Source organism: Myxine glutinosa, chromosome 3 (assembly GCF_964187855.1).
Source record: "Myxine glutinosa chromosome 3, kmMyxGlut1.1, whole genome shotgun sequence".
Classification (NCBI taxonomy): domain Eukaryota; kingdom Metazoa; phylum Chordata; class Myxini; order Myxiniformes; family Myxinidae; genus Myxine; species Myxine glutinosa.
The window spans coordinates 100,893,778-100,906,433 of NC_136263.1; the positions used below are offsets into that span (position 1 = coordinate 100,893,778).

The 12,656-nt window shown below is 43.2% G+C and overlaps 1 protein-coding gene across 11 annotated transcripts in view; it reads right to left on the bottom strand.

Annotated features, from left to right (window-relative positions):
* Nucleotides 1–12,656, bottom strand: part of LOC137423325 (TBC1 domain family member 14) — a 150,202-nt gene that overhangs the window by 8,932 nt on the left and 128,614 nt on the right. For 8 of the 11 annotated variants that reach the window (XM_078774323.1, XM_068110353.2, XM_078774329.1 and 5 more), the window contains 4 exons: nucleotides 10,593–10,702; nucleotides 10,347–10,418; nucleotides 7,993–8,121; nucleotides 941–1,050 (listed from right to left, as the gene is read on the bottom strand). In XM_078774323.1, coding sequence (XP_078630449.1) covers nucleotides 941–1,050; nucleotides 7,993–8,121; nucleotides 10,347–10,418; nucleotides 10,593–10,702 — 421 coding nt within the window. The remainder of the gene's footprint in view (nucleotides 1–940; nucleotides 1,051–7,992; nucleotides 8,122–10,346; nucleotides 10,419–10,592; nucleotides 10,703–12,656) is intronic. The other 3 variants (XM_078774325.1, XM_078774328.1, XM_078774326.1) reach the window with 1 other exon arrangement.

A 12,656-nucleotide genomic window follows, 5' to 3' on the forward strand; every position in this document is an offset into this window, starting at 1 on the left:
TCCTCACTCGCGCGACTTAATGCACTGTATAGCGATCGGCCTCAAACTCAACCGAGCGTCAAGTATTATTAGCGCGTCTTTTGGTTAATGCGCGTCGGGCTTTGCCCGTGTATCTTGTACAGCTCTCGGATGCTCACAATTCCTCTTCCTCGATCCCTCCAAGCTGGTTGGTCAGTGCGCGCGAGTCCTTTGCTCACCAAGTCTTTCGTTGCAAGTCCTATCGGGTTCTTCGTTCATCTGCGAGTCCTTTCGAGGGCTTTGCGCAGCGGGTTTTATAGCTACGCCCCCGAACCTTCTGGATCCCTCTCGAACCTTCTCACCATGCCCTGTGACGCAACGCCGCCGCCACCACCTCTGAGCCTTGATTGGCGGCTCGTGCTTACCGTCAGCGCTTCTGCCGCTCCGCCCTCGGCTCCGCCCCGGTCTTCCTAGCCTGCCTCTTGTTAACTCGCCCAAAATGAACCAACGTTAGCGCAAAAGGGCATGAGGCTACGGACGCTGGATAGTCGGTGGCAGTAGGGCCTATTCTCCTGACTCTACTCAACGCAGAACTAACATAGGAGAAGGACTAAGCTCACAAATACTAAGACATAACTATACTATCGCGAGGCTACATGTTGCTTGTGTGACTAACTATGAGGGGGAAATTTTAACCTTTATTAAACTCACTTTACAAACTCAAAACCGCAACAATACCAACAGTGGCACAGCTACGCCCTCAGTCAACGATGCTACCCTGGAGCCTTATGCCGCATAGAAAAGGTTAACTGGTATTCACAACTTTTTAAGTTGTGAATACCAGCCTGTGCAAAGCTTTATACAGAAAGGTAAAGCCTGAACTCGATAACAACAATTTTAAGAGTGCACAGAGTGCGACCTTAACTCTGATGTAAAAGCAAAGTTGTGTACAGTATTTAGGAATTCAACAGGTTTGACTTACCAGTCAATCAAATAAATATCAGGCGTCAGGTTGTATTTTTTAAAGTGTGCAAAGAGATTTGGAAGGTTTTCTTCAAAAAACACTTCAAAAGCTGCATAGTATTTCAACATCTGGAAAACAACAACATACTGATTATATTCAACAGTAACTGTGCCTACCCGTCACTTCGCTGACAGATTTAATCAAAAGGCAGCATGTTGTACTTTGTTAACATATTGCATGTCTATGTCTACGAGTCTGAATGAGGATGCATCAAGAAATCTATATTATAATAGCCGTAGATGATTCTGTCTGTCTGTCTGTCTATCTGTTGGGTGTCTGTCCGGGGTGTGGCTTACTCGGTTTGCAGAGTAGCTCCACCCATAGCTCCACCCATTCTGGGAGTGGCTATAAACAAATATCCACCATTTTATTAACTCGCATAGCTTTGAGTCCTGTTTTGTAGGCCCGTGGTGTCTTGCTCTCCCCCAGTTTTATTTCAAATCAAATTCGATAAATCATTTCATTTTTCACAGTCGCTAACATAGTTTTAGACTCGGTTGAAAAAAAACGGGAAGAAAATCCGATGAAAGTTGCCGTTTATAGAACGAAATGAATTCTCAAAGGCCTGTAACTTCAAGGCCATTGAGTCTCTCTCACGCCTTTATCTCCAATCTAACTCACCATATGATTTCATTTTTATCGATGGTTTTACTTTTAGACTCGGTGTCAGCAATAATTGAGAACAATCCACACACGCGGGAAAATGCAGAGATATATTTTTTAAAATCGCGTCATGGTGTATCATACACCGCCCAACATGACACCGCCGGCAATGTGTCGATATATATTAAAAATTTGCTTTTGCTTTTCCGTTATGATATATTACTATTTCGTTTGATGATAGTCGTCACAAAAACGTCAACAATGATGCCGACATATATTTCTTCGTTTTTATTTCATTCAACATATTAGCCGGAAGTAAAATATGTTTCAGGAAATTACCGAGAGATATTTCTTCGTTTTTTTTATTAGTTATGTGCGCATACACTTTAAATAGGTTTATTTGAAATCTTTAATTTTCCACAAACATTCCACACACGCGGGAAAATGCAGAGATATATTTTTTAAAATCGCGTCATGGTGTATCATACACCGCCCAACATGACACCGACGGCAATGTGTCGATATCTATTTTAAATTCGATATATCATTTCATTTTTCACAGTCGCTAACATAGTTTTAGACTCGGTTGAAAAAAAACGAGAATAAAATCCGATGAAAGTTGCCGTTTATAGAACGAAATGAATTCTCAAATGCCTGTAACTTCAAGGCCATTGAGTCTCTCTCACGCCTTTATCTCCAATCTAACTCACCATATGATTTCATTTTTATCGATGGTTTTAGAGTCGGTGTCAGCAATAATTGAGAACATTCCACACACGCGGGAAAATGCAGATATATTTTTTAAAATCGCGTCATGGTGTATCATACACCGCCTAACATGACACCGACGGCAACGTGTCGATACATATTAAAAATTCGATATATCATTTCATTTTTCACAGTCGCTAACATAGTTTTCGACTCGGTTGAAAAAAAACGGGAAGGAAATCCAATGAAAGTTGCCGTTTATAGAACGAAATGAATTCTCAAACGCCTGTAACTTCAACTTCAAGGCCATTGAGTCTCTCTCACGCCTTTATCTCCAATCTAACTCACCATATGATTTCATTTTTATCGATGGTTTTGGACTCGGTGTCAGCAATAATTGAGAACATTCCACACACGCGGGAAAATGCAGAGATATATTTTTAAAAATCGCGTCATGGTGTATCATACACCGCCCAACATGACACCGACGGCAACGTGTCGATATATATTAAAAATTCGCTTTTGCTTTTCCGTTAAGATATATTACTTTTTCGTTTGATGACAGTCGTCACAAAAACGTCAACAATGATGCCGACATATATTTCTTCGTTTTTATTTAATTCAACATTATTAGCCGGAAGTAAAATATGTTTCAGGAAATTACCGAGAGATATTTCTTCGTTTTTTAAAATTAGTTATGTGCGAATACACTTTAAATAGGTTTATTTGAAATCTTTAATTTTCCACAATATAATTTACTTGCCATTTATCATTTGATGATTACGAGACAAATTCCTCTTGAGGATCGTGACAATTCATGCGCTGCGTGGAAACTTCTATTTCCAAAATGAATGAGACGATCGATGAAGAACGCAGACTTGAACAGGATGCAGCAAGAAAACGAATGAGACGGGCGAACGAGTCCATCGACGAACGTCAATGCAAACTTGCGGGGTCACCCGTGGGAATCCCACGGGCATGGATGTGTGTGACATTTCGACATATTGAGTTAGATGCTGCACATTCATTTTTACAAAATGGTTACTGGCAAGTCATCAGATCCAGAAATGGTGTAAAAACCACCGTTTAGAGGCCATTTTTCCCCGCAAAGCGGGGGTTGGCCTTTTCGGGGACCGTGGTAGTTGTTGTTTTTTTGTCCCCTTTTTGAAGCAATGTTTTACGGCCGGATGCCCTTCCTGACGCCAACCCTTTTTGCCGCCTTCAACGACAAACAGGGAATTACCAGTGAACTGGTACTCAATTAGCCGACCTCGGAAGGATGACAGGCTGAGTCAACCCCCCTGGCATTAATTCGGCGATCGACCGAGATTCGAACCCAGGATCCTAAGCCGGCACCCTAGCCGCTAGCCCAACACCAGAAATGGTGTCATGAACACAATTTATTTACGCACAAGCACAAAAGCAAGACGGGCCGATTTCCGATTCCGACGGGCCGACGGGCGAGACGGGCCGATTTCCGATTCCGACGGGCCGATTTGGAGCAAGAAAAAGAACGAGACGGGAGCAAAAGGAGAGAAACGAGACGGGGAAAGCCGATTGGAGAGGCGAGTGAGGCGCGATTGGAGAGGAGTGTGAGGCGCGATTGGAGAGGAGTGTGAGGCACGATTGGAGAGGAGTGTGAGGCGTGATTGGAGAGGAGTGTGAGGCACGATTGGAGAGGAGTGATTGGAGGGGAGTGTGAGGCACGATTGGAGAGGAGTGTGAGGCACGATTGGAGAGGAGTGTGAGGCGCGATTGGAGAGGAGTGTGAGGCGCGATTGGAGAGGAGTGTGAGGCGCGATTGGAGAGGCGTGTGAAGGATTGCAGAGGAGAGGAGTGTGAGGGATTGGAGAGGTGAGGGATTGGAAAGGAGAGGGATGTGAGGGTTTGGAGAGGAGAGGAGTGCTAGGTGGAGAGAGGAGAGTGTCAGGTGGAGACAGGAGAGTGTCAGGTGGAGACAGGAGAGTGTCAGGTGGAGAGGAGTGAGGGGTCACATATTATGTGAAATAACTAAATTCACACCATTTCTGGATCTGATGACTTGCCAGTAACCATTTTGTAAAAATGAATGTGCAGCATATAACTCAATATGTCGAAATGTCACACACATCCATGCCCGTGGGATTCCCACGGGTGACCCCGCTAGTGAAAAATAAACAATAGAAAATAAATCATTTTTTTATTAACACAGTTGTTGTTGGTGTTATGTGTGCTCCTTCCATGTACATTTATCCATTTTTCTGTTCGCAAAATATTACTATGTCTAATTGTGAGTGTTCCTTCTGTCATAGAATAATACATGTTACCATTTGAACCGTTACATTAAGTTGCATTCCTGCTTGGTATTCTTCAATGGCAGAAAGAGGGCTTTGAAACAGGTATCTAAGATTAACGGACATGAATATTTATTCCATATAAAACGATTATTAGCTTTCCTATGGGAACATTTTCATTATTATACGGCAGCAGGAACCACTAAAGCTCGAGGTCGTGTTGCTGCACGCACGCATGCACACACACACGCACGCATGCACACGCGCACACACACACACACACACACACACACACACACACACACACACACACACACACACACACACACACACCTCCTTTTAGTAATAGATTCCACACAAAATCAGCAATATTTCCGTTCCTTGATGTGAGTTATGATCATATTATTAAACACCAAAATCACTAGTGAATAATCCGTTATAGTGTACAATTGGCAAGACACTGTTCAGATAAAATTCTCAGGGAAATACCAGTTCTTACGTACAACTCGTACCTCTAAAAAATTAACTCCAGCAAAAATGAACAGCTCAGGACAGGAAATTTAGTTAATTCAAAAGCAGTGTTCAGATACAACAACAACATGCATTTTAAGGCCATTTTCCCTGCTAGAGCGGGGGTTAGAGCGGGGGTAGGGGCTAGAGCGGGGGTATCTATGCAATATTAAATTGGTTAATTCAGCATAAAGGATGACTTATATCTTGTATGAATCAATGTGATGAACGACAGATGTGACATTTTAAGGTGAGTGATAGTGAGTTAGTGAGTGATATGTGACATCTATCCAATTAGAACAGTAATATCTCATTAGCAACTCTTAACACTTTAGTGAGTCATTAGCCGTCTGCCATGGTGCAATACACAACTTGATCCCCCAAGCTTATTTATCTGCTATGGTGGTGTAGATTTTTAAAAGTTTAGATCAAAGGTTTTAAAAGAAAACGAATGTAGTATAGCTGAGCAATTTAAATTCGTCCACCAAAATAATTATTATTCAAAACAAACAAAAAAAAAAACTCATTTTTGCACAAGGTATCCCACAATGCATTGCATTTTTAGGATGGCAGCACCCAGTAATGGAGGTTGGTCTTGTGTCGGTGCGAGAAATAGAGCTTTCACTTTAGCACTTCAATTCAACACAACTGTTCACCATCTTGGATCCCCCATTCAAAACCATGATCTTTTCTACCCCTGTTAACCACCCCGGCCTCCCTCCCACCATCTTCCAAATCTCCAGCTTTTCCTTCCTCAGAATTTGCTTCTGTATCCATCTTGTCCACTCCATGCAACCTCCCCTGCCCCTCATCCGCTATTTGGCCAAGTCTCACTATATTTTGTCCTTCAACCCTGCTGTTGGTGTCTCCCCCTCTCTTTCTGCTGTTCCTTTTGTTCTGTTGCATCCTGGTCCATTCAGTGTTCCATCTCCTCCATTAGCCACGACTTTGTATATAAAAAAAACAGTTCTGGTGGATAATATGCACCCCAAAATTTGATCAGATATTTCTGGGGAAAAAAGTGTGGCTTATACACGAGTGATTATGGCAATACCTCCTTTTTATCCCAAATCGAATTTGCAACCAAATCATTTATTTAATAAAGCTGTCTTTTTTAAAAGGGAACAAGACAAAATTTGACGTCATGATGTCGACCGATATATTCCACCGCCCACATCAAATCTTTGCTTACTCTAATTTTGACCTCAAACCTCAAGACCATTTGACCTCAATATCTAATTTGTACATATGTATCATGGTAAATGGTACTGAGTTTAGTTCAAATCTCATAGCCAACAATAAGTATCACTTTAACAGTTTTAATGTGACCTCTGTTCCTTGATCTTTTAGTAGCAAATAATATCTCATGGATGGACACACTGAAGGAGGTTTATACATACTTATACCAAGTTTGATATAAATCCCTCCAGCTGTTCTCAAGTATCACATTTTTAGCTCACCTGGAACGAAGTTCAGGGGAGCTTATGTGATGGCGCGTCGTCCGTCCGTCCGTCCATCCATTAACACTTGAAACTTCTTCTCCGAAACCGCTGAAGGGATTGCGACCAAATTTGGCACAAATGATATTTGTTGTGTTGTGACTAAAGTTTGTTTACAGAATTAAAAAAAATCGGGGTCTAAAACGGTTTACTGGGGGTCAAAGTGGATCCAGGCTTGACCCCCCCAAAATAGGAATTTGCTTTTTCCTCTGAAACTACAAACACTATTTCGATGAAACTTCACCACAACCTTCACCACCCGTGATGTACCAAAGTTTGTTCACGGCATAAAAAAAAAACTACCCCCCTTCAGGGTCTATGGGGGAAGAGGGGGGGGGGGGGGTCAAAGAGGGTCCAGGTTTGACAACCCCCCCCCCCCCCCCCCAAAATAGATATTGGCTATCTTCTCTGAAACTACACACGCAATTCCGATGTAACTTGACCACAAACTTCATCACCCGTGGTGTACCAACGTTTGTCCATGGCATTACAAAAAAAATCTGCCCCTTTGGGGATCTATGGGGGAAGGGGGTGGGGTTGCCCCCTAAAATAGGTATTTGCTTTCTTCTCAGAAAATGCACATGCAATTTTGATGAAACTTGACCACAACCGTAATCACCTGTTTTGTCTCAAAGTTTGTTCCAGGAAACAAATCGGGGACTAAGGTGGTCTATGGGGGGGCTTGCCCCCCAAAATAGGTATTTGCTTTATTCTCAGAACCTACACACACAATTTTGATGAAACTTCACCACAACCTTCATCATCCGTGATGTACCAATGTTTGTTCAAGGCATTGGAAAAATTGGGGTCTGAGGAGATATACGGGGTGGGAGGGGGGTTGCCCCCCAAAATATGTATTTTTTTTGTTTGTTTGTTTAAAGTCTTATGATTATGTTAGTATGATTCTACATGCTGCCCTGTCTTCTAGCAACCATTGAAATTGGTTTAAAATACCTTTAGTCAGTGCAGTATACTGTTTATTCTACCAGGTGAGCACCCAGGGGGTATTGCCCCTATGTTTACCTCACATGACCTATGACCTTTGACTTATTGATGTTAAAATCAAATCAGTTTATCCTTGCATCATAATATATACTCATACCAAGTTTGGGCAAAACTCCATTGACCACTGGTTCACAAGTTAACGCGGTGACAGCATTTATACCTAATGTGACCTCGGACCTTTGACCTCTTGACCCCATAATCTAATCAGTTTATCTCTACATTATTATACATACTTGTACGAAGTTTGACATGGATCACTTCAGCCATTAAGTTATCGTGGTAATGAAAACCTATCACGGAAGCACAAACGGACAGACAGCCGGGCAGACAACCCAAAAACATAATGCCTCCGGTGACTTTGTCAGAGGAGGCATAAAAAATGGTAAGGATGTGCATGCAACGATGAACACACCAGGCTGTGGTCAACACGGAAGAATGCAAGTTGGCAAGGCTTGTTAAGAAGGTTTGCGAAAACCACAAAGGCATCAGCTGCATTCAGGTTGAGCAGGAGTACAGCAGCAATGAAGGACATACCCTGGACCTGTGGCCCAAAGAGAGCAAAACAAAATTGTGATGTACACTTATTTTGTGGTGGCCAGAAAAGCAGACTCGCATCTCTTCAAAAGGGCATGAGGTCACTTTGAAGTGAGTAAATAAATATGTACAACAGCAAATAACTGATAACAATATGGCCATTTTCTAATCATTTAAATGTTGGAACACTTATGTTTGAGCAAGACATGTTTGCATGGAATAACCATTTATCATTATTATTACTAGGGCATTGCCCGTACGTGGGTGCCCGTTCCTTGCCAAAAAAAAAAAAAAACGCTACCCGTATGCTCTACCCCGCCCGTACGCCCGTAAACAAAAAAAACAACGCTCTTCGCTTCCGCCCTTCGCTCTGACTGAATTGGGAGAAATAATGCGCATAAGAAATCGAATTACGAACCGTAATGGCGGTCAGCTCGTAACGCGCTCAGCTCCGCTCGCTCTCACATCGGCCACGCCTACGCAACAAAGCGTTCTGTGATTGGCTGCCGGAAGTGAAGTCTTCACTGTCCGGAAGTTCGCAAATCGCAGTTAGGATGAATCGTTTTAATTTAATCGCAGTTTGAATTCGTTTTAAAACATAGTTTAACGGCAACATAGTTTTCCAACGTGAAATAAATGAATACGCTCTCAAATGTGCCGTCCGAGGCAGAGTCTGATCGCCACGTTCGGCACACGTGATAGCTCGCTGCTCTCTGATTGGTTGAAGCGTTTTTTGGACATAGCTCGGTAAGTACTTGTCCGATTAATTTAAAACCTTGAAAAGGCACATCCTCGGGTCCCCAGCAATATACCTGGCAAGTTTAAAGTATATCGGACCCGTGGTTGTCGAGAAACAGCGGTCACAGACAAACACACAGACACACAGACACACAGAGATTGCTGGAATTATAGATAGATTATGAGAAACACCTGCTCCCTTTAGAAGCATATTTTGGTGGACGGTGCAAATATATTTTGTGCCGTGGCTAATAATCCCCTCTGTCTGCAGCAGGGGTCAGTAAACCACTTGCACTGTGGCTCATGTTGAAGGCCAAAATTGTAGGATGTCTTCCCCCTCCCCGGGCGACGTACTGGGCACTACCAAAACTTTTGCAAAGTTTGCTGGAGATCAGGCCAGCCATGTTTTTTTCTATGATTTTCAGACATACACACAAACACACACATACTTCCTATGGGAGTAACAGATTTGAGATGGAGGAATGAACAGATGGATTCAGGTGAGGTAAGTTTCCCATGGGAGATAAGGGATTTGAGATGGAGGAATGAACAGGTAGATTCAGGTGAGGTAGGTTTCCCATCGGAGTTACAGGATTTGAGATGGAGGAACAAACAGGTGGATTCAGGTGAGGTAAATTTCAGGTGAGGGAAGTTTCCCATGGGAGTTACGTGTTTGAAAGGCAAAACAGGCAGGATAGTGTGGACTGAGGAGTTACTGCTTGGAAGCTAAAGGGCGAGGGACCTGTGATGGGGGATTACGTGGAATTTAAAAAAAGGGTTCACAAATGGATTGATAGACGGAGGGATTAAAAAGGGATTGAAAGATGGATTGTTCAACAAAGTATTCCCTCCCACATGGGGCTTTTCTTCCTCATGATGAGAATGGTTATTTTATGCCCTACTTCAATTTGTATTAAAAACATATTGGTTTTAACTTTTAAAGCAAGATCAGGATTTGGTAATTGGCACAGGCAGGTATCGCTATCGCTATCGCCCTGCTGGTATCACTATCGTGGATTGCCGTGCCAGTATGGCAATCGCGGATCACCGTGCTGGTATCGCTAATGCCCTACTAGTATCGCAATCACGGATCGCCGTGCAGGTACCACAACGGCGGATCGCCGTGCCGGTACCACAATGGCGGATCGCCATGCCAGTATCGCAATCGCGGATCACCGTACCGGTATCGCTATCACGTATTGCCATGCCAGTATCGCAATCACGGTTCGCCGTGCCGGTATCGCTATCACATATCACCGTACCGGTATCACTATCACGTATCACCGTGCCGGTATCGCTATCACGGATCGCCGTACCGGTATCGCTATCACGGATCGCCGTACCAGTATCGCAATCGCGGATTGCCGTGCTGGTGTGTGTGTGTGTGTGTGTGTGTGTGTGTGTGTGTGTGTGTGTGTGTGTGTGTGTGTGTGTTTGTGGACCACATCAAAAGTGGTAGTTCCCTGTATCTATTTTACAAGAACACAGACTTACATAGCCAACATCAGGCCGGTAACAAGTGTAAGCTCCGAGGATGTTCTGCAAAACATTGTGGTATGGCCCCCCCTACAAAAGGCACATCACAGAGGGCTTGTTAGAAAATGATGCACAAAAATAAAGTTTGAGCTTTGCTCCAAAGTGTGTTGCAATGAATTAATTTACACATAATACTAAAGTTCCATGAACACAATGACTTGACAGATTAGGACACAGGGTATAATGTAATTTGTGATGACTTACCTTCTGGAATATGCACAATGTGGGAAATGTGCGAGAAATGTCCAACTTTATTAGCTCCAGACTATTCTCCCTATCAGCTCCAACAGCTTCCAGCTCCAGCTCTGCTTCCACTACACATGAATGCATAAAAGGCATATTGTAACACCAGGCAATTAACTGAAAAAAACTTGCATAAAGCATCTATTTGATCTACCTCAAAACACTTGAGAGGAATGCCTGGTTAGGTATCAGCTTTATCTCCAATGATAAATCTCTGTGCATGTGCGATCGGGACAAATTCAGAACCACACACATTCAGGATCGGGACAAATTCAGCACATACTGAACAGTTACTGTTAACCTACAGGTTTGTTTTTCCAATTCATGTTCCAATTTGTGTTCAAAATACAGTGCGTATCAAAAAAAAGGTAATCCGAATTCAAGGGGTTAATATTAAAAGGTTATTTATTTTGACAATTTACATGTGGTTTAATAATTAAGAGATCCTCAGCTTTCCATTGATACTTTCCATGCATCATTGCTGTCACACATGACCAAGTACATGTTCATTGAAAATGACAAGTTCAAATCGCATTTTTACAAGTTTGGCTAATCGATGCAAGTCAGGATAATTGGTGCAAAATGAACGTCAGATGTGAACTTTTCTCAGGAATGATTGGCCTTTATGCACCCACACCTTCAACATGTCCACCTCCCCTTTCAACACAAAGCTCACAGCGGCGGAGCATGCCCTGAACTGCTCGTCTCACCATAGCCGGGTCATTGCGCAAAGCATCCTCTTCATGTCGAATACGGCCCTGCAATTCGTCAAGATCACGGGGAGGAGTTACGAACACCTTGTTCTTTAAATGTCCCCAAAGGAAATAATCACATGGTGTGAGGTCAGGTGATCTTGGCGGCCATTCCACTGTATGGTTGAGGGCGATGACTCGGTCTCCAAAGAGTTCCCTCAGTCGATCTCGGACAGCGATAAGACGATGTGCTGGGGCGCCGTCTTGGGCCCACCACAGATATCTGAAGACACCACGAACCTGTCACTCAAAGTTCTCCTCCAGCTGTGGTAAAACTTCATCATTGATCATCTGCAGATACCTGTTACCATTGACATTCCTTTGAAAGAAAAATGGTCCGATCACTTGACCACTTCCACAAAGTCCCAACCAACCAGTCCACTTTTGTTGATTCATGTTGATGTCAAAATTAAATTCCAGGGGTTGTCCTGTCGGTGCATATTCAAGAACATTATGGGTATTGACCTTGCCGTCCATGGCGAAAGCAGGTTCATCGCCGATAACGAGATACCGCAGGAAATTGACATCTGCTTCGCAATGTGCTATCAACCATCTGGCAAGCACCAGCCTCCTGGCAAAATCCCCTGGCGTAAGTTGATGCCGGATGTGAATCCGGTATGGATGTTGGTGGAGGTCCAGTCTTGTGATTCGGTTGAATGTTGCCGAAGGCAATCCCGTCCCATTTTGTCTTGCACTGGTATCCCTAGAATGCTCCAAAACTTGCTGCCTTACTGCTGCAATGTTCATTTCTGATCGCCCAGTGCGCCTCCTACCAGAATTCTCCTTGTTGCGGTTGAGGCTAGTGCCATGCTCTTGGTATTTTCTAACATTCGCCCAGATGGTTTTGGCTGCTGGAGGCTCCCGCTCTGGGAAACATTCCCTGAACGCATCACGAGTTTGCTGCAAACTTCCAGTTTGGTGAAAGGTTGTAACCATGAAGGTCCGCTGTTCAGTCGTAAGTTGAATCATCTTTTCAATGACTCAGACTGTCTCTAAACCCATACACTGTAGGCCCATCTTAAATACTCATCTTAAACAAAGGATGATGCAACCGACGATTACCAGACCAGCTTAACAATTTTACATAATCAACTTGGCAGTCGACAAGTAATGCGTCCATTTAAAACTGTCTTGCACCGATTAGCCAAACTTGTAAAAATGCGATTTGAACTTTTCATTTTCAATGAACATGTACTCGGTCATGTGTGACAGCAATGATGCATGAAAGGCATCAATGGAAAGCTGAGGATCTCCTCATAATTGGTAAACCACC